The sequence below is a fragment of the Paroedura picta genome, chromosome 8, assembly GCF_049243985.1.
Source record: "Paroedura picta isolate Pp20150507F chromosome 8, Ppicta_v3.0, whole genome shotgun sequence".
Classification (NCBI taxonomy): Eukaryota; Metazoa; Chordata; class Lepidosauria; order Squamata; family Gekkonidae; genus Paroedura; species Paroedura picta.
This window is the reverse complement of record NC_135376.1, coordinates 5,109,247-5,135,787: the sequence shown is the minus strand read 5'-3', so window position 1 is coordinate 5,135,787 and position 26,541 is coordinate 5,109,247. Positions and strand designations below refer to the sequence as shown.

General features: G+C 46.8%; 2 protein-coding genes across 3 annotated transcripts in view; both read right to left on the bottom strand.

The window, feature by feature from the left end:
- LOC143842871 (cytochrome P450 2J5-like) overlaps nt 1–26,541 on the bottom strand; it is a 78,342-nt gene that overhangs the window by 5,944 nt on the left and 45,857 nt on the right. The window contains exon 12 of one of the 2 annotated variants that reach the window (XR_013233382.1): nt 20,573–20,908. The exons of the other annotated variant lie outside the window; for it this stretch is intronic. The gene's annotated coding sequence lies outside the window, so the exon portion shown is untranslated. Of the gene's footprint in view, nt 1–20,572; nt 20,909–26,541 lie in introns of those variants that run through there. 2 annotated transcript variants of the gene reach the window in all.
- LOC143842876 (cytochrome P450 2J5-like) lies at nt 2,971–25,437 on the bottom strand. The gene is made up of 9 exons (XM_077348165.1): nt 24,487–25,437; nt 20,209–20,566; nt 18,521–18,683; nt 12,134–12,283; nt 10,154–10,314; nt 7,774–7,972; nt 6,283–6,470; nt 5,125–5,266; nt 2,971–4,412 (listed from the first exon to the last, which is right to left on the bottom strand). Exons 2-9 carry the CDS (start codon nt 20,368–20,370, stop codon nt 4,222–4,224), a joined length of 1,356 nt encoding a protein of 451 aa, XP_077204280.1. The 5' UTR covers nt 20,371–20,566; nt 24,487–25,437; the 3' UTR covers nt 2,971–4,221.

The window sequence follows — 26,541 nt, the reverse complement described above, 5'->3', positions numbered from 1 at the left end:
ATCACTCTAGGTTTACAAGGCTACATTTACGATTGATGGCACAGTTTTTTTCGGGGGCGGACAAGGAGGGAGGTTTCCAGATGAGAAAGCCTTCCTTTGCAGCCTCAGTGCAATGAACTTTCCAAGATCAGAAACATAAAGGGAGGTCCAAGTTTCTTGTTTGCCAAAGAGCTCCCAGTTACGACAGAGGGGAGGCAGAGCGTGCTGGCTGCCTTCGGCCTGTTCTCCGTCCCCCCAGCTCATGAAGGACATTTTTGGAGTCACTTACTTGGTTGTGTCGATTTTGTTTTCTTCCATGTCCAAGTAGATCAAGGAGTAGGTTTTCTACATCCCCACTTTAGTTATATATGGACACTGTTGCATCTTGGCAACTAATAACCTGGATCTCAGAGAACTAATAACCTGGATCTCAGAGTACTGCCTGCTCAGGTTTTTGAAGTTTTCTGGCATTGTTTCCAGAAACACTGACTGGGCCAGGGTCACTAAGAGAAAGCACAGGCAGGGAAGCCTCTCCATTTGCAGTGTGGCTTCTCTACCACCGAGGGAGCGAAAGAGGCAGAGGGGGGAGAGTGGGGGGATCCAAAGTCTGAAGTTGGACTCACACTCTCCCTGAGCTGGAACCTGGGCCAGAGAGCAAGCAAACAATGATACGAGCTGTTGATTGAGAGTGGGAGTCCGGGGACATGGTGAAATGCATTCACAAGTCCAGGAAAAGAAGGAGAAAAAGACAAGGGAGAAAATATGGCGGAGGTAACTTCAGGGCACCGAGCATGGGCAGCTTGGGATCTCGAGAATGACTCTCCATGGACCAGCAGTGAGCCTCTTTGAACTCCAAGACCAGTAGGAGCCCTTAGGGAGAGGATTCAGTGAGAATTCAGAATTCGTGTGCCTCGCCTGTTTCTCCTGGATGGAACATGTTTGTCCTCTGCCTGGATTGAGAGCTCATGTAAACGTGAACTGGTTAAGCCACCATATTCCCCACCCCCCACCCTTTTCTCTCTAGGGAAACTTATCCCTTTAGTCTGGAGCTGTAATTCTAGGGGATCCCCAGGTCCTACCTGGAGATTGGCATCCCCAATTGCAGTACCAGAGTTCTCCCTTCAAATCATCCAATTTCTCTAGAGGAACTGATCTCTCTGGTCTGGTGCTGTAATCCTAGATAGGGTTGTGCGCTTCGGCCGCCAAAGCTGCCGTTCGAGGCCAAAGCAGCCAGTGCTGCAGCGTGGGGGAGGGGTGGCACCGATGGCGGAGCTCTGCGCCTGCATGCATGCACTGACTGGTGCGCTGGCACTGGCGCCATCCCTCCCCCCCCACGCCGCAGCGCTGGCTGCTTTGGGCTTGAATGGCGGCTGTGGCAGCCGAAGGGCATAACCCTATGGGAGCCTTCCCTTCTCCCTGGCTTCCCCCCTTGGCCCTCCCCTCTGTTTGTGGCTTAGGCCGGGGCCGTTGGGGTTTTCTCAGCCTGCAGGCATGCAGCTTGCTCAGAAGTGGCGGGAGGTGGCATCAAGGCAGATGCTGGCGGCCTCCATGTCAGACGGGAGGGAGGGACGGCCTAGCGGCTGGCGTGCCTCAGGGTCCGTAGGACGGGGAAGCTGGCAGTTGTAGTGGTGGTGGGGCAGGCGCACCCCCCCCAATGAAGACACAGTTTGGCTTCCCAAAGCACTGTAGGCAGGATCATCTGACCCTTGTGTAGAGCCCGAGCAGTGCCCTGGGGAGCCTGTACCAGTCCCGTGATGGGCCATGGTTCCCCGAGCCACTGGGTAACCCCATGAGGTAGTGAATCTGGGTGCTTCAGGGGGGGTGTATACCAGCCTCCACCCGCCCAGTTCACCTGGTCCTGTGAGCATTTCTGGGCCTTCCCAGCTGGGCTGGCCCTGCTCACAAAGTCCTGCCTGTTCTAAAGGCCAGCCAGCTGGGGAGTCATTTGTCACTTTTTCTGGATTCCCTCCCATAAACAGTCTTGTTCCCCTTGCCATCCCACCAGCTGTGACAAAATACGCAACAGAATGTACATCAACAACTCTCCAAGCTAAATAAGAATTACCATGAACTTTAACCAGTAAAACCATTGTAACAAAGATAGTAATTGAGGGTGGGTGGGTGAGTAGCTGCCCTCTTGGCTACCGTGGGAGAAGAGGCTGAGCTGTGAGCACCTGGTGCCTTATAAAGACGCCATGTGCCCCACCTCCCGCTCAGATAGCCAGCTCATGCTCACGATGGAGCATCTTTCTTCCCCAGCCCTTCCACCACATCATCAGTGGTGGCCACTGCAAGTCGCGAAACGCACAACCTTGGCCAGATTGCTCATTCCCACTAAATAAACCTCCCCTTATTAATTAACTTATTAATTATAATTGATTCATTAATTGTTGACTTATTAATTAACAAGTGAATAGTAGCATCTCTAAGGATCAAAGTAGATAAAAGGCTTGCTTTGGAATATACTATTGAATGAGCTTGCTTTCTAACTCAGTTCTGAGAAATGCCTGGTTTAACATGTCCCCCAAATTGTATATTCTTAGCAGCCCTCATGGTTCAGATTTGCTACCAAGGAAGAGTGGTGCTTCTATGCAAAGGTAGGCAGTGCTCACCTTGAAAGACTCATGAGGTAAAACTTTGTGGGGTTGATAGCCAAGCGGCTAAATTAGGTCCCTTTGTCATCCCCAAATCATACTGAGAGAATAACCTTGTATATTTTTACTGCAGCAGAAATACAGGCACAGGGGCATGTCCCAAATTCCCCAAATCTGTGTACAGAACAAAGGAATGGATGAGGCTTTATAATTTTCCCTTGAAGTCAGGAAAAGAGGATGCCCTTTGGGTCAAACCAATAACTGGGGGTCTCTACCCCTTCCACATCCCACAGGACCAACCCATTGCCATTATGCTAAGTCACCCTGACTCCAACGGTTTAATATCAACAATTCCAGTTACTTCCACTGGCCTTGGAATTAGAACATATCAGCCTTGGCAGAACACAGTCAAGAACAAGAACAAGTTTCTGGGCCTTCTGTTACGAAAGAGTCTGAAACACTAAGCTTCTCTTTACAGAACAATCGTTAAGAAAATATTATTTCACCCCCTTCTCCATCAGGGTCACCAAGAGTTGGCTGTGATTCAACAACACATTTTACCTTTTAGAATTCTGTACAGAACATTTATTTTGATTTATTTATTTATATTAAAATATGTATACCGCCTCTCCCAGTAAGTTGGCTTGCGGCCATTCACAAAAAGAATAAACAGTATACAGTAAACCACATCCTTAATAATTTTCCTTAAAAAAGATTCCTGATGATCCTAAAAACAGCCTCCAACATCATACAAAATGGCAGTATACTTTATTTAACATTAAAACCTTCTCCTCACACATTGGACCATTGGGACCAGTACAGTTGGCAATATTGATTGGGGGTTTGGTGGAATAACATCGGGTTCCTGGTGCAGTCTAATACCATGCACAGGAACTGGGGGACAATCTCACCCCCCAGGATCACCGCCCGGCCCTAACCAAACGCCTGCTGGAAGAGCTCTGTTTTGCAGGGACTGTGGAACTCAGAGAGTCCCATTAGGTCTTGGAGCTCATCTGAGAGCTAATTCCACCAGGTAGGGTCCAGGATCGAAAAGTCCCTGGCCCTGGTCAAGGTCAGGCGTACCTCCTGGAGCCCTGGGACCATCAGCAAATGCATACCCACAGAGTGCAGTGCCCTGGGGGGGCATAAGGAGGTAGGTGGTCCCATAGGTAATTTACATGTAGACTTCAAAACCACTAATAAGATTATTTTATACCCAGCTTACTGGGGGGGGGGGGGTAAACAGTAATGACTGGGAAAGGCAGTATTAGCTGGGTCCTTATAAGAGTAGTTCAGCAGTGGAATAGGCTGCCTAAGGAGGTGGTGAGCTCCCCCTCACTGGCAGTCTTCAAGCAAAGGTTGGAGACACACTTTTCTTGGATGCTTTAGGATGCTTAGGGCTGATCCTGCGTTGAGCAGGGGGTTGGACTAGATGGTCTGTATGGCCCCTTCTGACTCTATGATTCTATGATTCTATCAGGCAAAAGTAAAAGATTAGAAATGGCAGATCTGCCTAAATCTACCTTGAGGAAACATCTGTCGAGTTCTGTTAGAGAAAACAAGGACTGAATTAATTGAGCAGGTGAGAGCAAGGGTAGGATGAAGCAAAGGTGTTGATGGAGAAATGGAACACTCTGAATTGTTTAGTTCATGATGAACTGCTGCGGGGAACAGCACAGAGCTTATAGGGGCGGGGAGCTACTGATACACCAACTATTGGATCTGTGTTGAGTTCCTTTACACCTCCTGGCAGCTGGAAAGTGAATGCCATCAGCAGGTTGGCAAAGAAGATGAAGAGCTCTACCCTTGCCAGCTGCTCTCCCAGACAGACACGGGCCCCTGAAAAGGAAACAAAGGAAGGCAACATGTGAGAGAGCTATTAGCATGTATTGTCTAGAACAGGGGTAGTCAAACTGCGGCCTTCCAGGCAGGGGCTCATGGGAATTGTAGTCCATGGACATCTGGAGGGCCGCAGTTTGACTTCCCCTGGTCTAGAATGTATCATCTTGAACATCCATTTTGTTCTTTGGTTTACAGACCATGAGCTGATGGGCCGAGACTTGTGTTGCTGCATCTATAAGTCCTCCATACCAAATGCCGAACTTTCTCTCTCTTCCTAATAAAGCTATTTAGATTCCCTATTTCTTCCTGAGATGCAGCATTTGCCCTGCTGAAGTGCTTAAATGGGAAGAGTCCTCTCTCCACGGAGAAGGACATTCTTTACTTGCAGAAAGACCCACATTCCATTCCTGCCTCCTTTACTTAAAGCTCTCGGGAAACCGGGGAGGTCTTCAATATCCCCATGTTCTTGCTCAGGATATGAGCTCTAGAACGTCATGCAAAATATACAAAAATAAAGAAGTGCCTTGTCATGTCCAAGCTAGCTACATTTAACAGAATTTACCTTTCAGTTGGTCATCAAACTAATCTTTGTCATAAAGTCTTGGTAATTTAGTGATTCCTAAAAACATTCTGTCCTAGAAGAAAGGATCCCTCAGTGTAATCCTCCAGAGAACCCTGTGAACAGCTGTCAATCACATTGTGCACTTACCTGCGCCAAACGGAAGAAAGGCTTCCCTTTCCACAAAATTCCCGCCTTTGTCCAAAAAGTGATTGGGGTTGAATTCCTCTGGTGTTTCCCATTGCTTAGGATCAAGAAGAGCAGAACGTAGATCCGCTACAATAACAGTCCCCTGGAAGACAGAAACCGTTGCTTCAGGATGTATACAATCAAGGACATTGGTCTTGTCTAGTCATTGTCCCAGGACAAATATTTGCTGTTTCTGAGGATTGTTTGAGGTCTGGCAGGAGATTGGGGGGGGGGGGAGCAACATTTTGGCACCATCACAGTGATGACCACATGGAATGTTTATGCACAGTGGCGGCCTGGTTTCTCACTATGGCGCAGCATGCCCCATAATATCCCTTGTATATGTGGGGGATGAAATTCCACATATTTAAATCTGTTGACCTAATGAGTGGCAGAGGGGGTTGGCGTTCTGCCGATGGGAGGGTTTCTGCTGTGTTTGTGGGGGGGGGACCCCCTTAAATTGCTCCAGCCATTTCCAGCATTTGGTGACCCAAGCGAGAAGAAAATTAAAACGATGAAAAGAAATTAATGTAGCAACAACAGCCTGATAGTTAATGTTTGTAATTTTGAGAGCCCCATTAGAGCTTTTTTGAACCCCCAAATTGTCCACGACTGTTCGAATGATATTTGCAAACAGAAAATGAGATATGCAAAGGCAGGAACAGTATTGGAAAGGAACTGGATCAATTTTACGTACTCTGTTGGCCACAATATACCAATAAATAAATAAATACCCCGTTTCACTTCCGGGTTTCCCTCTTCAGTCCAAGTTAGGGATGCCAGCTCTGGGCTGTGCAATACCTGGAGACATTTGGGGTGGAGCTGAAAGGGGGTGGGATTTAGGGCAGGGAGGGACTTCAATGGAGTATCATGCCATGGGGCCCACCCACGAAGTAGCCATTTTCTCCAGAGGAACTGATCTCTGACACCTGGAGACGAGCAATAATGCCAAGGGATTCCCGAGTCCTACATGGGAACTGCCAATCCTGGGCTCAATTGGGAAGCCAGAAGATTTCAGTGGGAATATAAAAATGACCCTCCTTCTTCTTTTAGATATATACATCTTTCAGAGATATTACTCTTAGGATCGAGAAGGGCAACCAGAAGCATATCCTGTACCTTTGGGATAAGGAAACCACGCATGTTCACATCTTTTGAACATTGTCTGGGGATTCCAAAAAACAAGATATACTTGAAACGCATGATCTCATGTATCACAGCCTTCGTGTAGGGCAGTTTCTTCTGATCTTGGTAGTGCAATAGCTGAGAGGAGCCTAAAACATCTTCGATCTCCTTGTGGACTTTCTCTGAGGAAAACATTTTAAAAATACATTTATTATGAGCCCTGCAGTTTCCTGTACCCCATTAAAGAACAAAGAAACTATTCATTATCACGTATTCCAAATACTGGAATATACGTGGAGCTGCAGGCTTTGATCACGAAGCAGCACATACCGTATTAGATTATAAAAGAAACAAAAACGTAAAAGAACCAGAGTCCATTAATCCAAATTGGTCCTCATGACAAGCATCCTTAACAAAAGAAGAACCTGAGAAATGGGTCTTCTGCCTGCTGGCTAGGAGTTATGGAATACAATGGAGAGTCTACGCTTTTATTTATTACACTGTTCAAGTGAAAAAATCCATAACAAGTGTGCAGAATCTGGAAATCATATGTCATCCTTTTTCCAAACCCTACAATATGAGATATCATAAATATGATTGGAGGTAGTGATGTATCTCTGATGACACCGTGTTTCCAAATCTAGAAAATAGAGACTTAAATTTCAACCCTATAATCGTTTTAAACTGAATCATAGAATCATAGAATCATAGAGTTGGAAGGGGCCATACAGGCCATCTAGTCCAACCTCTGCTCAACGCAGGATCAGCCCAAAGCATCCTAAAGCAACTGTTTTGTTTTGTTTTTTGGAATGTTATTTTAAAGTCAATACAGAAGCCCTTCTTGCCTTGGATGTCTGGATGATTTGCCATGAGGAGCAAGGCCCATCGCAGTGTCAAGGCGGTTGTTTCGGTTCCTGCTGCGAACAGGTCAAGGATGCAATGAGTTAGATTCTCCTCATTGAATGTAGAGTTGGGGTCATTCTTGCTCTGTTGTTCATGGAAAGAAAGTGAGATCATATTTTCAACATAGTGAGATAGCATTTTGACCCTGAAGCCATGGGTAGAAGAGTCTATAAGATGTTCTGAGGAAGCATCAGATCGGTTGGCTTCACACCCAAAGTGATCTTCTGCTAGAATCATGAGCTTGGTCCCAGGGTCCAGGCAAATTTTGTCATCCAAGGTCAACCACCTTTTGGTCAGCCAAAAAGCAAGGATACTGATAGAAATCAAATATATTCTTGAAAAGAAATAGAATCTGACAAAATTAAATATCAGTTCATCGATGAACAAAATATTCAAAGCCTAGGGAACATTCTGGTATTGACCATGTCAACGTGTCTTTCTCAGTATTCCTTTTAAGAAAATGTCATATTTACAGAATTACAACAGTCACTGTATATTTGACTTGCAAGTGCCCTGGTTTCAAATAATGCAGATAATGCAGCTTGCATGTACTATCAACCTTTTCCTTCTTGTTGAATGTACCTGATTTCATGTGACTACTTATTTTCTTAATCTGAGACAGGTAGAAATCAATGAAATCTTGTGGCTCATGGGCAGCGTGATAATCCTTATGCTTTTTGATCTCCTTCCTTGCAAACGAAAGCACAATCTCTACACCTGCTAAGGTCTTCTTGTGAGGCCCCGGAAGGTGTTTCATGATCCATGGGAAACGTTCATAGAGCTAGAAGGAAGATGAAAGCAAAATCCTATCAGTACTGTCAGCTGGCTCAGTCTATAAAATGATTGGTGAGGTTCTCAAATCAACATCCCTGCTGAGAGGCGTAGAGGCCGAAGAGTGTAGACCAGCCTTGTTGTCTTGAGAGGTCTGCTTCCTACCTGGTGCACACATCAAGGATGCCACAGAACAGCTGGACAGGCTCACCACAGATTATTACCCCTTCCTTCTCATCCATGTACGAACAAATAATACTGCCCAGCACAGCATGGAACGTATTAAGACAGACTTTGTGGATCTGGGGGGAAAGCTAAAGGACCTGGGAGCACAAGTTGTGTTTTCATCAGTCCTTCCTGTAAGTGGCCCTGGCTTAGGAAGGGAGAGAAAAACCATGCAAGTGAATGATTGGCTAAGTCACTGGTGTCATCGGGAAAGGTTTGGATTTCTGGATCGTGGTCTACGATGTCCATATGAGGAGCTCCTATCTGGAGATGGAGTGCACCTCACAAGGGATGGAAAAACTATTTTTGGGAGAACCCTTGCACACCTGGTGAAGAGGTCTTTAAACTAAATCCAAAGGGGGAGCGATATGTAAATTCAGAACCTGGTTTGAGAGCAGGAACTGGCGATGGGAAGATTGCAAAGCTACAGGGAACAGCACACAAGCAGGGAACTAATACCTCCTAAGGAAGTTCAAAGCCAAAACCATGGGGGGCACAAGGGATGGATTGTGATGTCTCTACACTGATGCATAGAGTATGGGAAACAAGCAGGAGGAACTAATAGTCCTAATAGAAGAAGGGGACTATGACCTAATAGGAATCACAGAAACTTGGTGGGATAATACTCACAATTGGAATACTAGAATTGAGGGGTACAATCTATTCAAAAGAGACAGAGATACTCCTAGACCGAATTACACAGTTCTCAAAGGGGGGGGGGGACAGTGGTCATGGGTGACTTCAGTTATCCAGATATCTGTTGGAAGACCAACTCTGCTAAAAATACAAACTCCGTTAATTTCTTAACTTGTGTTGCTGAAAGCTTAATTTCCCAGACAGTAGAGAAGAGAACCAGGGGCTCTGCTATTTTAGGCTTGATACTCATTAATTGGGAAGAACTGGTGGATGAAGTGCAAGTAGTGAGCACACTTGGTAGTAGTGATCATGTGATTTTGGAATTACTGTGGGTCTGATCTTTTGCTGTCAACAGGAACCAGTCCTAGCTATTCTCCAAGTGACAACCATTAAGATACTTAGAGAGAAATCACTTCCCTTCTCAACCTCTTCTCCAGGTTGAACATTCCGATGTCCCTCAGTCTCCAAATTCTTTAGACCAAGGAGTCATCTTCAAGCAGTGGTTCTCAACTACCCAAATGCCACGACCCCTACAACAGGGGCAGGGGCGGCACATGCACACGTGCTACCACCGCTCCTGCTTGCCACGGCACTTGCCAAGGTGCTGACCTCCTCCACGGCTTCCTTGAGCTCCAAGGTGGCACGGAGGAGGTGTCATGAACCCCTGGTTCCTGCCCCGATTTTTAGACTCTATTCCCAATGTCCCACGTCTCCTGCGAGAATTCTGGCATCCCAGTGAGATGGGAGAGCACCGCCCCACCCCTATGCTCAGCTTGCATTTCAAAGGCTTCTCCTTGCTTCCCGGACATCTCACTGTCTCTCATCTTCAAGGTTGTCTCCCCAGAGCCCATAACAACAGATGGGGGCAATTGCTTTAACAGAGCTCCATATCAAAGGGTGCTGTGATCCTGCTTTCCCACCCAGGCTGGTGTCTTGCCTTGCCCCCTTTTCCCACAGCCCAAGTATATCGGCCCTGCCATTCCCTAACATTGTGCCTGTCAAAATTCGCTGTCTGTGAGCATATGCAACATATGGACCTTTTCCTTGCTGACTTCTACCCAATAAAGATTTAAAGCTTCCTACTGGAGCCCGAGAGTGATATCTTTGGAGTGAGTTTGCTGGAGGTTCAACGGCTTGGTTCCTGACAGGAGGCAAACGCCATGCAGCCACTGCTGCCCCTAGCGACCCGTGGGAAAGGGCTGAACAACCCCTCAAGTGGTCGTAACCCCCATGTTGAGAACCTCTGTCTTAAAGGGTTCATCTTAAAGATGTCAGGACAGGAAATCTAGGGCTGCCTGACCTAACAGGAAAATAAAAGAAAATGACTTACAATATGACTGGAGCTATTTAGAAATTTAGACCCATATTCAATGATTTCCATCAACTTGATGAATTCTTTATCTTCAACAGGAAACCCGTGTCCAAATGCCATAGCACAGATCACATTGGAGATGGAGTTAGTGATGGGCATTGCAGGGTCAAAGGGCTGCCCTGAAAATAAAATTGGTTACAAAAAATGTCCCCTCTTTGGTGAACACTGAGGGTGATTCTGCACCAGTGTTGTGCTGGTGCATTCTGGTAGAGCTGCAAACTCCGCCACTTTCTGTGTCCCCATTGTGGCAGGAAACCTGGTCCACTCTGAATTTGTGCATCCTGAAGGATATAGCCATGGTGGAATAGTTCTGCTGTGTGGGGAGGCACAGTTTTTTTTACAGGAAGGTTGAATTGTGTCAGAACACAATCCCACTTACCTGCAAAAAAATGCCCCCCTTTGCCCCACAGTGGCACAAAGTGCTGCAGAGTTGAGTGAGGATTTTCTGTTGCCTATGGGCCTCTGTAGGATGGGGCGCACCACCACATGGGCCTCTGCCAGGCTAGGGCCCATTGGTTGCCGGAGCACTTAAAGGATCACAGAAAACATCCACGTTCCCTTAAAGTGGGGCAACGGGAGCCTAATGCACTTTCGGCCCATGAGAGGCCCACCCCGGTGGTGACATCATGTGGAAATGGGGATTAGCCCTGCTGCCATGTGACCACCCTCCCAGACTTTTCTACCTGTGCAGAATCAGCCTCAGAGTGGATGTTATAGTGAAATAAGAGAAACAAAACTGAGATCTTCACAATCTTAAGAGTGGTTTATCTTTTAAAAAACACTTTAAAATGTATCATGTTATTTACTAAAACATATACCTTAGACAAATATACCCTCACATCCAACCACAGCAGGTTTTAATAAAGACTGTTCTGAGATGTCTTTTAGGATACAACTTCTTCCTTAAGATCTCCAGAAATCATGAGATCCACAATATGAATAGACTAGAGGCAAAGCCTTTTGCACCCAGGAATACAATGAGCGCTAGCACATATACCTGTACTGTTACCTTACTGGGTTCTGGTCCTCCTCACCCCAGTTCCACACTGGATCCTGAGATCCAATGTGGGAGAGTCATTAAAGAGTAAGGTAAAGGTAAAGGTAAAGGTAAAGGTATCCCCTGTGCAAGCACCGAGTCATGTCTGACCCTTGGGGTGACGCCCTCTAGCGTTTTCTTGGCAGACTCAATACGGGGTGGTTTGCCAGTGCCTTCCCCAGTCATTACCGTTTATCCCCCAGCAAGCTGGGTACTCATTTTACCGACTTCGGAAGGATGGAAGGTTGAGTCAACCTCGAGCCGGCTGCTGGGAATGAACTCCCAACCTCATGGGCAGACAGATTCAGACAGCATATCGCTGCCTTACCACTCTGCGCCACAAGAGGCTCCATTAAAGAGTAGCACACTCTAATCTCAAGAGTTGATTCCTCCTTCATATGCAGCCAGCTGGGTTGCCAAATTCCAGGTCCTGTTAGGGAGGAAAAGGCTTGCCAAAGCCCCCAGCTTCACTGGAGGCTGAGCTGGATGAGAGCTTGCATGGGGAAATGGGGAAATTCGTCTAAAGCTATCATTCTTGTTACTGAATGAAGAAAACAAGAAGAGTGACTTACAAACACCTTTCCCTTCCTCTCCCCACAACAGAGGCAGGTGGGGCTGAAAGGTCTCCGAGAGAACTGGGACTGGCCCAAGGTCAGTTGGCTGCATGTAGAAGAGTGGAGAATCCAACCCGGTTGTCCAGATTAGTGACCACCACTCTTAATCACGACACTAAACTGGCTTTCTAATGTGGCTAGCTGATTTGGGCAGAGGGATGCTAGGTGTTCACATCTGTGGCTCAATGACACATCAGATACCAGAACTTTAGGGAAAATGGCCCTAGCATGGTGACACAGGTAGACTACTGCAACTATCGGCCAGCCAAATGTCCTGACATCACATACCATTTTCACATGCAAAAGTCTCCACCAGCTGAAGGGCCTCCTCTTCTATTTGGGGCTCCATGCCTTTCTTCCCCAGTCCCAGCTTCCGCATGGTGGCTACCCCAAACTTCCTCTGCTGCTTCCAGATGTGGCCATTTGACATTATAATACCTAAAGGCAGGAAGAATCACTGAGAAATTACTGCTATAAATAATACAATAATAATTCATAGTATTAAAATGCACATCCAAACGAGCTCACTGCAAAGCCATGCTCTCAGAAGAAGAAGAAGAAGAAGAAGAAGAAGAAGAAGAAGAAGAAGAAGAAGAAGAAGAAGAAGAAGAGTTGGTTCTTATATGCCGCTTTCACTACCCGAAGGAGGCTCAAAGCGGCTTACAGTCGCCTTCCCTTCTTCTCCCCACAACAGACACCCTGTGAGGGAGGGGAGGCTGAGAGAGCCCTGAGATTCCTGCTCAGTCAGAACACCTTTATCAGTGCCGTGGGGAGCCCAAGGTCACCCAGCTAGTTGCATGTGGGGGAGGGGAGAATCGAACCCAGCATGCCAGATTAGAAGTCCGCACTCCTAACCACTACACCAAACTGGGCAGCCACAATTTCAATAATGTTCCTGGCAGAACAACTCGTACTGATTATTCATAGGGCAGGTAATCTGGGGTGGTGGCAGTAGGCAGCCCTGATTGTGCAAGATGCTGCTGGCATTCGAGCCCTGGCCCGGCACAGCACACCGGAACACCTGTGGTAAGTGAATGCAGGAACTCCCTCCTTCCCTGTGATACCACAGGCACCATCCATGGCCCTGCAGTGCTAGACTCATGCATAATCCATCCCCTGACCTTCAAGGTCCCTGCAGGGACACTGCATGCCCCTGTAAACTCTGCAGTGCTGCGGAGCTGAATGGGGTGTTACCCAACCCTCACCTTAGTGGGAGAGCAGCATGCTACTCCCCTGCCATTGTGCAGAGGTGGCACCCTGTCCCCCGCTTCCACTGCCACCATGCAGTGCACCAGTCTTTTCCATCCCTTGCGCACTATGCTAGGGCAGTCCATGTACACTGGGGGATTCCCTCCCCTGTGTGTATCCAGGAAGCAGTGGGGTACGTCACCCCAGTGTAAGGACCCAGCAGCAGCCTGGCATGGCTCCTGCCATGCATAATGAGTCTCTGTTTTGCAAGCCCTGCGGAACTGTCCTATGGGAAGGGAATGCAGGATGGCATAGCTGGAACGAACTGGTCAATCAAGTGTGAATGGGGTCCTCTTTGTACTGTAGAAGGCTAGACCTATCAATACTCTCTGCCTGCCTTTTTGCTCTATCTATGAAACATTGTGGGCGGCCGCGGTTTGTCAAATCCGTCCGTAAAGCTTTGCATGCCTGCTCGGACATATGTAGGGTGATATTATTTCTTTTGATGTGGAGGAATTGTCCCTTGGGAAAATGACCATAAATGAAGTGAGTCAAAATGCAATAATTTATTTCTGTCTGTCTCCTTATGATATGAAGAAACAGTCAATTTATTGTTCTTAACATGTACTCGGGTATCCAAAAAGGGAACTGATGTGGGTAAGATTGTGCTGTAAATTTAATAGTAGGGTGGACGTGATTCAGCTACTGGTCAAAATGTACAAAAAGTTCTTTGTGATCAAAAACAATAAAAATGTCATCCAGAAATCTGGCGTAAAATAAACAATTAGCAAAATAGGGATTCATCTCTTCATTAAGTATTAAGGTCTCCTCCAAAGACAACATGGGCATGTTGGCTACTACGGACGCCAAGCTGTGCCCACGGCCAAACCCCATACCTGTAGGAATACTTGGTTTTCAAAAGTAAAATAATTATTATCCTACACTATCTCAAATAAATCCATTAAAAATGGGTGGGAGGATGTGGACCCAGGCATTTTGTCAAATATCTACCACAATATCCCTTTGTAGAGCGAGTTTGGTGTCGTGGTTAGGAGTGCGGACTTCTAATCTGGCACGCCGGGTTCGATTCTGCACTCCCCCACATGCAGCCAGCTTGGGCTCGCCACGGCACTGATAAAACTGTTCTGACCGAGCAGTGATATCAGGGCTCTCTCAGCCTCACCCACCCCACAGGGTGTCTGTTGTGGGGAGAGGAATGGGAAGGCCGCTTTGAGCCTCCTTCGGGTAGGGAAAAGCGGCATACAAGAACCAACTCTTCTTCTTCTTCGTCGTCTATGAGGGTTATTCGTATATAGGGCATTCATGACTATGGTTATGAGAGTCACCTGGCCATGTACAAATACATTATCAATGGAATTTATAAGTGGGTAGTATCTTTTAATATGCAGTTATTGTTGGAGGGTAGTAGTTTTTGCAGATGGTAATTAAATATTGAGATAAAGGCCCCGTGATTGATCCACACTGAGCTATGATTGGTCTGACAGGAATTATTATTATTATTATTATTATTATTATTATTATTATTATTATTATTATTATTATTAGATTTATTTCCCGCCTCTCCCGACAGGCTCGAGGTGGGTCACAACAACTAACCCCATTAAAATTCCCATTAAAACAACAATCTACTAACATGACGGCTAAAAATCCCATCCCTCCCCCATTTATTAAAGAGGTGAAGAGGAAAGGATAGGGGAGTAGCGTACACTCCAACTCCTAGGGGGGAGCGATGTCCCTGATTCGCTGACCCCAGCCTCAACCATAGACCTGGTGGAAGAGCTTCGTTTTACAGGCCCTGCGGAAAACTGACAAATCCCGCAGGGCCCGCAGATCACCCGGGAGCTCATTCCACCAGGTAGGGGCCAGGACTGAAAAAGCCCTGGCCCTGGTCGAGGCTAGGCGCGCTTCCTTCGGGCCGGGGACGACCAACAGGTTCTCACCCGCAGAGCGTAAGGCCCTGCGGGGGGCATAGAGCGGTAGGCGGTCCCTCAGGTATGTGGGTCCTAACCTGCGTATGGCCTTGAAAGTTAAAGCCAAAACCTTGAACCGGATCCGGGCAGCAATTGGCAGCCAATGCAGCTGCCTCAGCACCGGCTGGATGTGGGCCCTCCAAGATGTTCCAGTGAGGACCCTGGCAGCTGCATTTTGCACCAGCTGTAGCTTCCGGGTCAGGGACAAGGGTAGAGCGAGTTACAGAAATCTATTCTGGAAGTGACTGTCGCATGGATCACTGTGGCCAAGTGGTCAGGGGACAGGTAGGGCGCTAGTAGCCGGGCCTGGCGAAGATAGAAAAATGCCTGTACCGCTACTCTCTTGACCTGAGCCTCCATAGTCAGGGAGGCATCAATGGTCACACCCAAATTCCTAGCTAGGGGCACAATGGTAAGTTGCACCCCTGCTAGGATGGGTAAACGCGCTGCCTGTTCCCGGCCCCTTCCCCCCAGCCACAGGACCTCCGTCTTGGAGGGGTTGAGTTTCAGGTGACTCTGCTCGAACCATTCAGACACTGCTTCCAAACATCTGGCAAATGGTTACGGGGGGGAGTTCGGGTGACCGTCCATTAGGAGATAGAGCTGGGTGTCATCAGCGTACTGATGGCAACCCAGCCCGAAGCTGCAGAGAGTTGCAAAGAAAAAAGACACATGGCTTGCCTGTGCCTAACCCCTGGCCAGAGCAGTATTTTAAGTGAGAAGGGGCTTTTCTGTGGCCTCCCTGTCAGGCAACTGTTTGGCAGAAGGGGAAAGCCCCCCCCCCTCAAAAGGAAGGCCCTCAGGCTCCCCTGCGTTGCTCTTGGAAAGGCCTCCTTCCCTCAGTCAGGGCCTGTCAGAGGCTCCTTCGCAGCATTCCTTGAGGGGGGGACCTCCTGCCAGCTCTGCCAGGGTTCTGAGGCAGTTGGACATGACAGTTAGGGCAGCCTTGGGGTGAAAAGTGCTGGCTCAGCCTCTGTTCTCATCCCCCTTGGCAGCCCTGCTGACCTCCTCTCCCAGCGGTGGTCAGGAGCAGACTGGCAGCCAGACTGGGCAGGGTGAATGGATGGAATTTTGATCTGTCCTGGTGAGGGGCCTGTCTTAAGGACAGCATCTTGTCCAGGGTACAGATTGTACATCAACATCAGAAGTTGTGGCCCACGCCTTGCCTTTAAAACCAGCCACAGCCTTTCGTAATCCGCAAAGTCAGAAGCTGAGAAGGAACCTGTGAAACACATGCTGATTTTCTCTTGAAATCCGTTCATATGTTCCAGTAACCCACATAAATTTGCAATGGGATATCGAGTGCCTCTTCGTTTTCTGAATCTGGCTTGAACATTTAATTGTACCCGTTCCCTAGGTCAGGGGGCGTCAACCTGTGGCCCCACTTATTATTGAATGTTGTGGTTTTTAATGTCAGATTTATGTCCTTTCTGAGTGGGGACTGCTCCATTTGTCTAATTTAGAGTACGGAAGGGCACCGCAGATATTTGATGGCATATATAGCATTGGAGCATATATAGCTCAGCTGATGCTACACCATCTGCACAGGTTACCAGTCTCATTCTGGGTCAAGTTTAAGGTTTTGGTTTTAACCTTTAAGTCTTTACACGGCCTGGGTCCTGCTTATCTGTGTGACCGCCTGTCTGCTTATGCCCCCAGCAGGCACTTCGCTCTGCGGGTATGAATTTACTGGTGGTCCCAGGCCCCCGGGACATACGCCTGGCCTTGACCAGGGCCAGGGCTATTTTCGGCCCTGCCCCCAGTCTGGTGAAATGAGCTCCCGGAAGAGCTACGGGCTCTGCGGGATTTGAATTAATCTGTGATGGCCTGGCAGGGTAGTTAGGCCTGGGCCACTGCACTGTTAGGTCTGCATTGTTAGGCCTGGGCTACTGCATTGTTAGGTCTAGTTCTGCATATCGCAAGGGTGTTATGTAGCCAGGAGATCCTTAGATTGTCTGGCAGCCAGGCAAGAGATCTTCAGAGGTGGCTTTCCATTGCCAGCCCATGTATCATGGCCCTGGTATGCCTTGGAGGTCACCATTCCAAATGGCAGCAACGGCCAACTCTGCTTCGCTTCTGATTGGGCTTGCCTGGGCTAGCCAGGTCAGGTGACCTTGGCAGAGGTGATAATGAAACACAGCTGGCAACTTGGTTGTTTCAGGCTCTGTACTCAGAGACCATGTACATGTTAGGAAGTGTACTGCTGTGGGTGAGAAATTTGTTTCTGTTTGTGGGCTCTTTCTGCTAAATGAGGCCTTCTCAAGGCCCAACCAGTAGAACAAGAAAGTTATAGGTTGCGACATACCCAGGGCCATTCCGCACAAGGACCAATGTTGCCAATTGCTTTTTAAATAGTGGAATCTCGGCGTTCCGCATACCTTCATTTGTAGTGGAATCCAGTAGCGTTTCATTCGTTCCCCACAGGTTTCCGGACTCACAGGAATGACTAGAAAGGAAGCAATCTTTTTCTGTGCTTGTTCACGCCCCTGGCCGTCAATCAAAAGGAACAGCCAATGGGCGGTTGTTATCATGCTCCCTAAAAGCTCCTTTCCCTATAAGCACAGTTTTTATTTTAAAAAACACACGTTGCAACGAATATGCGTTGATTCGTTGCAACGGAGAGACCCATCTAGCTGGCATGTGAGCTGGCGATTCATCGTTAACATGCTCCCCCAAGTGGAAAAAAGATCCCCCCCCCGCACGGGTGCGATTTTGGGGCGAAATTAAAAGGAACTTGCGAACAGGGGGCTGTGTTGTGCTTGGGGACTTAGGGGAGCTTTAAAGCACTTCTGTGGAGGGACTGTAGCTGAAGAATCCTCGCTGGGTGAATGAAGCCTCGCTGGTTCGTTGCTTTCCCCACTACGAGGGAAAAAAAATGGTGATCGCTTCGCCGGGAGTTCATAGGAGAGAGCCAGGGGGAAGGACTTTGTTGAAACCGCTACATTGAGGACGCACATGTCTTTTTGGAGGTTGTTGGCAAGAGTGTAGCGATTTTCTAGGGTGAATCCACTTTTCCCGATTCCCCGGAAATCGCTACAACGAAGCGATTTTGGCGCTAGTGTTGCAGGAGTGTTGCAGATTGCTCACGACGTCATGCGGAACGTAGTTTTAGTGGTGAAAACAAAATGTACGAGTTGTGCTATATTAAAGTCGTGCGGAATGGCTCCCAGATTTTGTCCCTGCAACAAAGGAATTGAAAAACTTTCCTCTCAAGTTCCCCTCAGATCCCCTTCAGATACTGCATACATAGGTCTCCTCTGTGGACTGTCCAGTTTATGTAGTAGAAAAGAGGAACAACCAGTTCAGAGCAGTGCCAAGTAGCTAAGCTAATAAATGCAGAACAATTTTCATTTCCAGTTTTGACCAGACAAAGAAATGCAAATGTAACTGCAACCTTCAGGAGCTTCCTTTGCTCTCTCTTGTGCCTTGTACCTGCAGGGAACACTCAAACAATATTGGGTTGTTATTGCTTTTTTAACTCTTCCCAAGGACTTACCCAATTCCTGTCCTAAAGCTTTCAGGAAAGGAGTTGAGACCCGTTCAGCAAAATCTTCTGAATGGTTGATCAGGCCTTCTTTCACTGCTTCATATCCAGACAGTACAACGATAGGCATTTGCCCCAGCCACTGCATAGAAATGCTTCCATACTGTTTGGACAGCTGCCATTTCCATGGAAAGACACAAGAGAAAAGATTAAATTAATTCAGCTGGCTTGTTTCACTGTCACATGTGCAGTTCACTCTTCTTTACCTTTTCCGCTCCTGGCCAAGTGACACTCTCTTCTCTGTCCATTTCCCTCCTCCCAGATTCCTATTTTTCCCCACGTGGGTGTAGTTTGCACGGGGCTTTTTACCCACTCCCAGTTTGAACAAATCCCTCGCATTTACACTGAATTTGATTTTCATTTTGATTTGGGGCACTTTAAATTTTCCCTCCGCAACATGCATGATTGATCCGAAGTGACCCTACAATTCCCCCACAATATCCAGATGTGGATATACTCCTCAGTATTTGAAAAACCACCATCAGTAAGTGTGCAGATATCTGCTTTTTGCAAATTAGCTTCCTTCTCTGTGCCTTGTAGCAAAGCAGTCTTCCCTGACTGGCAAGGGCATCAGTGCAAAGACTTCCTCATTCCTGGATGCAAGGCTTATCTTAAAGTGACAGTATACCAGAAGGCCTAATTCAGCAGAGATTTGCCTCTTGGATTTATTCACCCCTCCTCTGCTGTCTCCAATCCTCAAACTCCCCACCCACCCATTCGAGAAAAGAAAGAAAGAGACTCCCCACCCCTTCATGGGCACAAGCACGCAGGCCGGTACCAGGCTGTGGAGCCCTGAATACCAGGCAGTGGCGGTGGGAGGGAGGCATGGCCGCCAGCGGTCCATTGGGCATGTCTCCCTCCCCCCCCCCATGGCGTGGCGCTTCAGCGGCCTATCGCTCCTGGGCCTTCAAATGCTGAAATTATATATTTCATTCAACATTGATAGGAACTGATGAGGTGGTTAATACCATAAAGGTTTATTGAGGTGGCTGATTCTGCCATTTTTCCAGGCATGTTTCTATTGCCAATCAGTGCAAAGCGGATTTCGTAGTGATGCATTGTGCTAAAATTTATGCTACTTTGGAAGAGCCGTTCTTTCCTTTGGCAACCTGTTAGAATCATAGAATCATAGAGCTGGAAGGGGCCATACAGGCCATCTAGTCCAACCCCCTGCTCAACGCAGGATTAGCCCAAAGCATCAGCCCAAAGCATCCTAAAGCATCCTAAACTTGTTCCTGCCATCAGGTACATGGTTCCTTGATCTCCACATTATTTGGACTGTTCAGAGACCGCCAATAAAAAAAAACAGTTTGCTTAGGTGGAACTGATGATAATCCAGTGCCATTGCAGTTGATTAGACAAACTACTTTGCTTCCTTGCAAGTGCCCTTCCTTCAAATTGCACACTTGTGTGGTTATCAGGAGGCATAGAGAGAGAGAATATTTGTAGACAACTTCTTGGGAAGAGAGGTCAGAACGTCTCTCCTTGCTGAAAGCTCCACACAGATGCAGACCTGATACATAAAATTGCCTAGATGACTTCCAAAAATAATCATCTACCCAAAAAATCTAGTAAGAAAACAATTAAAAATTGTTCTTACTTTAATTAGCTATATAGATTAATCATATGGAATTACATACCCTGATGACAGTATCTTCATGAACCTTGACCCCTGTTCGCCAAATAGTTCCAATGATGGGTAGCCGAAGGGGCCCAGGAGGGTAGGACTTGTGTGACCAGAGTTGTCTCAGGAAGTGAAGCATCAGGAGACACGTCAACAGGGCAACCAACACTCCCAACATGATCGTTGCTTCTTTTTCTCTGTCTGAATATCTTTCCAATGCAGGGACTGGATGTCCTTCTTGAAGTGGATGTTCTTTTCTTACACGCTGCCACCACCCCTTTCAATTATCCAGTGGCAGCTTTTTATGCACTCTTAAGTACACAGAATGTCTCCATGCATCCATGAATTACCACTATGTGATTTCTCAATGATTTCTGGAGAAGAAAGCCTTATTACAATTCCTTGATCACCTAATGGTTTCAACTCTTCACAAAATCCTGAAAATTCATCCATTTCAAAATCAAAACAAGTAACTTGCTCCATCTTTTTATCATCCTCAAGTTATCTAAAAACATAGCAGGTAGAATTTCAGGTTTTGGCCTGCCTGGAATGGGGGAAGCATGCCTAGGCAGAATCTCTATATTGGACATCTTCTTCTCATTGCTTCAGTTTAAAAGCTCTCCTAGTTAATCTCCCCAAGTTCTTGCCAAACACATTCTTTCCCAACTTGGATAAGTGAAATCCATTATGTGCTGGTAGGCCTTCTTCTAGAAAACCTGTCCAATGGAGGAGGAGGAGAAGAAGAAGAGTTGGTTCTTATATGCCGCTTTTCTCTACCTGAAGGAGTCTCAAAGCAGCTTACATTCGCCTCCCCTTTCCTCTCCCCACAACACACACCCTGTGAGTTGGATGAGGCTGAGGGAGCCCTAATATTAATGCTCAGTCACAACAGCTTTGTCAGTGCCATGGTGAGCCCAAGGTCACCCAGATGGCTGCATGTGGGGAGTTCAGAATCAAACCCAGTTTACCAGATTAGAAGTCCGCACTCCTACCCATTACACCAAACTGGCTCTCAGGATCCCAGAATCCAATTCCCACCTGCCAACACCACCAATGCAGCCAGCAGTTCACATCCGTTATTGTCCATGGTCCACCTCCAGCACCAGATTCATTCCCTTCCAGTTCACTGTGCTTCACTTCAAGGAGATTCCCTTTTGCCTCTATATTAAAGCAAAATATACCATCCTAATATTCCAAATCCTGGGAGATTCCAATTTAAGAAATAAAATTTAAAAGATTCATGGCCCATCTGAAGAATCTAAGGAGGATTCACAGATATATCCACAGGCACAGATCTGAAGGATTACTTGCAGGCTACAAAAATTATTGCATAACCTCATCTTCTTTATCAAACTTAAGTTGAAAACTTGCAATTTTCCACTTCTTAGTGTGTGGCTGCCCTATCTATGATCCTTTTAGGAATTCCAAATAATTCTTGAGACAACTGCATGCCCCAGGTCAGTATAAAAGAAAATTAATTTAGAGGAGCTTTCAGGAGTTATTTCAGATATGGAAAGCAATGAAGGGAAGGCTGGAATCTACAGAAAAATGCCCATCCGGCTGGACCATAATCAGATAATATTGGAGTGGTTGCAGCACTATCGGCTGCATGAAACTCTATGACATGAACTCCCATATGGAACAGTGCATTGTGGAGGTATAATTTACAGGCAGTGAGTACCCCCATCAGTCACTTTTTGATCACAAGCTCTTCCCAATGAGGAAGGAGAAAACTTTCCCTGCAGACTCTTGTAGCTTCCAGGGATCAGGAAGAAGCAAGGGCCCTGGTGATGTAGAGATTTGGGGGAGAAATGGGCCTTGGAAAAGTAAATGAGAACATTTCTCATTGAGCCCATTCCATGTGCCCTGAATCGAATCACAGAGTTGAAAGGGGCCATCCAGGCCATCTAGTCCAACCCCCAGCAGGATTTCTCAACCAGGGTTCAGCCCCCTGGAAGGGTTTCCTATACAAATGGGAGTTCATTAATTCTTCATAATATTAAAAAATTGTTAATCATTTATTGGGTGATATGACCATATATGGTCGTGTTGATTCCCCCATGTCCAATGATGAACCAGGAGGGGGATGGGAGGGGCCCCGCATGGGCATGTATACAGCTGTGCTTCCCAATCAGATTCTGCACAGTTGCACCACTTCTGGCGCTTCCTGAAGCTTGAATTCTTAATGGATTCAAAGGAAAGAGGAGGTTTCTCGCTCCCTGATTTTCAAATTTATCATGAATCAGCTTCTTTGACTTGGATAAAAGATTGGATTCAACTGAAGGACAAGAAGCCATTGAAGGATTCAACTACCAGTTTAGTTGGCATTCATACATTTGGCATGACAAGGATAGAATCCATATGGAATTTAAGGAACATTGTATTAGGAAAAATTGAATTATGGGATGGAAAAAATACAAAGGCTTGAACCACTTGCAACACTATGGTTGGTCACCAGAAGAAATGCTTAGGAGGTCAGGAAAAAGGGGTAAATCAGATTGGCTTACATATAAAGATTTGATTTATACAGAAGGAAAGGATTTTAAATTACAGTCTAGAGAAGAACTTCAGGGAAAATTGATTGATTGGTTTTTATATGTTAGTATGTAGGACCCTCCAACTTCCTTGTTTTGCTGGGTGGACCTTGTAAAGGCCTCACGTACTAGAAGGGGGAGATGGGGTTGCTCACACCCTGTTCTTTCTTCAGTCAGCAACATGCAGCTTGCTGAGCTTTATAAAACATTTAAGACATTAATTTATTAATTGTTTCATTGTTTAATTTGACTTATTATGATTCATATGGCATGGAAATAAATTTGTACATTTTGAATTTAGGACTCAACCGCTGATGAAAAGATATTCAAAATGGATATTATTTAGAAACCTTTATGGTTGATTCTTTATGTATATAAAATTGTATTAAAATTCAATCTATGTTGTTATAACAAGAATATTGCCTTGAATAGGTTCCTTGCTTTTCTGTTGGCATTCTATTGTGAACATTCCTTTTTTCATGTTGTGACCTTTAGAACGCAGCTAGAAGCTTTTAGATTAGTTGACAGATGAGAACAGAGAAAATGGGATGGTTTGTAGTTATAATACTAAACAGAGATGTGAACCTGTCCCTTAGGCTTACAATAAAGTCACAATATCCAGAAACGTTAACAAATAAAGCTCTACAAAATGAGAAACTAGTCTCATTTCTTGCATTTTCTTTTATTGTGAAGGTTCCAACCAAAACGGTCTCTAGATTTGTCCTGTTTTCATAATGGGTCCTCAGTGATTGTCCTTTCATTATTTTATAAGTATAAATAATTCCGAAAAGGAATGTATATCACCTTAATTGGCAAAAGAATTATTAACATATTGTATGGCTGTTGGCCCCATATCGTATGGAGATGCTTGTCAGTAGGCAGCTCTGATTAAATGGAAAGACATACTTATATTACATTAAAATATTGATATTGTGACTTTATTGTAAGCCTAAGGGGCAGTAATAGAGATGAGAGGCAAAAGGAAATGTTGACATTAAACAGAAGTCTCAGTGCAGCATCCTAGGGACTTGTCCGTAGAGAAGAGGAGAGCTATTATAATGGACAATTTAAAAGCAATAGCAGAAAATAATAATCTGTTCCACAATAAATTAAATGGTAATTTAGATCACTGAAAGATCAGCACAGAAATACATTAACTGAAGAGGACAAGATAAAGAAAAGCTGATGATTATGGTGAGGGTGGTGGTGGTGGTGGTGGTGGTGATGACTGGATTATTTTAACTGCCACTTTTGGCAAACCGTCTCGTTTTGGGTTACACAGTAAAAAAAACCCCATATAAAACACACAGTAAGATCCCTGTAAAAATTATGCACCCCTGTGGCAAAACCTATCCTCCCACCCTGGAAAGCCATTAGTAGTTAGATAATATCCTTTGTGCCCAAGGTTCTCTGTGCCCTCCCAACCCTTTTCTTCTCCAAAACTACAGGACCTGACTGGGCCAGGGTTCAGTGAGCAGGGCCATTCAATGAAATCACTCTAGATTTACAAGGCTACATTTAAGATTGATGGCACAGTTTTTTTCGGGGGCAGGCAAGGAGGGAGCTCTCCAGATGAGAAAGCCTTCCTTTGCAGCCTCAGTGCAATGAACTTTCCAAGATCAGAAACGTAAAGGGAGGTGCAAGTTTCTTGTTTGCCAAAGAGCTCCCAGTTACAACAGAGGGGAGGCTGAGCATGCTGGCTGCCTTCGGCCTGTTCTCCATCCCCCCTTCTCATGAAGGACTTTTTTAGAGTCACTTACTTGGTTGTGTCGATTTTGTTTTCTTCCGTGTCCAAGCAGATCAAGGAGTAGGGTTTCTACATCCCCACTTTAGTTATATATGGACACTGTTGCATCTTGGCAACTAATAACCTGGATCTCAGAGTACTAATAACCTGGATCTCAGAGTACTGCCTGCTCAGGTTTTTGAACTTTTCTGGCATTGTTTCCAGAAACATTGACTGGGCCAGGGTCACTAAGAGAAAGCACGGTCAGGGAAGCCTCTCCATTTGCAGTGTGGCTTCTCTACCCCCGAGGGAGCGAAAGAGGCAGAGGGTGGAGAGTGGGGGGATCCAAAGTCTGAAGTTGGACTGAGCTGGAACCTGGGCCAGAGAGCAAGCAAACAATGATACGAGCTGTTGATTGAGAGTGGGAGTCCGGGGAGATGGTGAAATGCATTCACAAGTCCAGGAAAAGAAGGAGAAAAAGACAAGGGAGAAAATATGGCGGAGGTGACTTCAGGGTACCAAGCATGGGCAGCTTGGGATCTCGAGAATGACTCTCCATGGATCAGCAGTGAACCTCTTTGAACTCCAAGACCCCTAAGAGCCCTTAGGGAGAGAATTCAGTGAGAATCGAGAATTCATGTGCCTCGCCTGTTTCTCCTGGATGGAACGCGTTTGTCCTCTGCCTGGATTGAGAGCTCATGTAAACGTGAACTGGTTAAGCCACCATATTCCCCACCCCCCACCCTTTTCTCTCTAGGGGAACTTATCCCTTTAGTCTGGAGCTGTAATTCTAGGGGATCCCCAGGTCCGACCTGGAGATTGGCATCCCCAACTGCAGTACCAGAGAGTTCTCCCTCCAAATCATCCAATTTCTCTAGAGGAACTGATCTCTGTAGTCTGGTGCTGTAATCCTAGATAGGGTTGTGCGGTTCGGCCGCCAAAGCTGCCGTTCGAGGCCAAAGCAGCCAGTGCCGCAGCGTGGGGGGAGGGGTGGCACCGATGGCAGAGCTCTGCGCCTGCATGCATGCACTGACTGGTGCGCTGGCACTGGCGCCATCCCCCCCACACACCGCAGCGCTGGCTGCTTTGGGCTTGAATGGCGGCTGTGGCAGCCGAAGTGCATAACCCTACGGGAGCCTTCCCTTCTCCCTGGCTTCCCCCCTTGGCCCTCCCCTCTGTTTGTGGCTTAGGCCGGGGCCGTTGGGGTTTTCTCAGCCTGCAGGCATGCAGATTGCTCAGAAGTGGCGGGAGGTGGCATCAAGGCAGATGCTGGCGGCCTCCATGTCAGACGGGAGGGAGGGACGGCCTAACGTCTGGCGTGCCCCAGGTTCCTTAAGACGGGGAAGCTGGCAGTTGTAGTGGTGGTGGGGCAGGCGCACCCCCCTCAAAGAAGACACAGTTTGGCTTCCCAAAGCACTGTAGGCAGGATCATCTGACCCTTGTGTGGAACCCGAACAGTGCCCTGGGGAGCCTGTCCCAGTTCCGTGATGGGCCACGGTTCCCCGAGCCACTGGGTAACCCCATGAGGTAGTGAATCTGGGTGCTTCAGGGGGTGTGTATACTAGCCTCCGCCCGTCCAGTTCAACTGGGCTGGCCCTGCTCACAAAGTCCTGCCTCTTCTAGAGACCAGTCAGCTGGGGAGTCATTTGTCACTTTTTCTGGATTCCCTCCCAAAAACAGTCTTGTTCCCCTTGCCATCCCGCCAGCTGTGACAAAATACACAGCAGAATGTACATCAACAAATCTGCAAGCTAAATAACAAGTACCATGAGCTATAACCAGTAAAACCATCATAACAAAGATAGTAACTGCAGGGAGGGGGGGTGAGTAGCTGCCCTCTTGGCTACCGTGGGAGAAGAGGCTGAGCTGTGAGCACCTGGTGCCTTATAAAGACGCCATGTGCCCCACTTCCCACTCAGATAGCCAGCTCATGCTCATGATGGAGCATCTTTCTTCCCCGGCCCTTCCACCGCATCATCAGTGGTGGCCACTGCAAGTCGCAGAACGCACAACCTTGGCCAGATTGCTTATTTCCACTACATAAATCTCCCCTTATTAATTAACTTATTAATTATAATTGATTCATTAA

Excerpts from the sequence above, each read along its gene's own strand:
- LOC143842876 (XM_077348165.1), bottom strand. The coding sequence starts at position 20,370 with ATGTTGGGAGTGTTGGTTGCCCTGTTGACGTGTCTCCTGATGCTTCAC. Across the intron at positions 12,284-18,520 it reads AGCTTTAGGACAGGAATTGG|GTATTATAATGTCAAATGGC; the intron begins GTAAGTCCTTGG and ends TCCTGCCTTTAG. Across the intron at positions 6,471-7,773 it reads AAGTAGTCACATGAAATCAG|AGAAAGTCCACAAGGAGATC; the intron begins GTACATTCAACA and ends TGTTTTCCTCAG.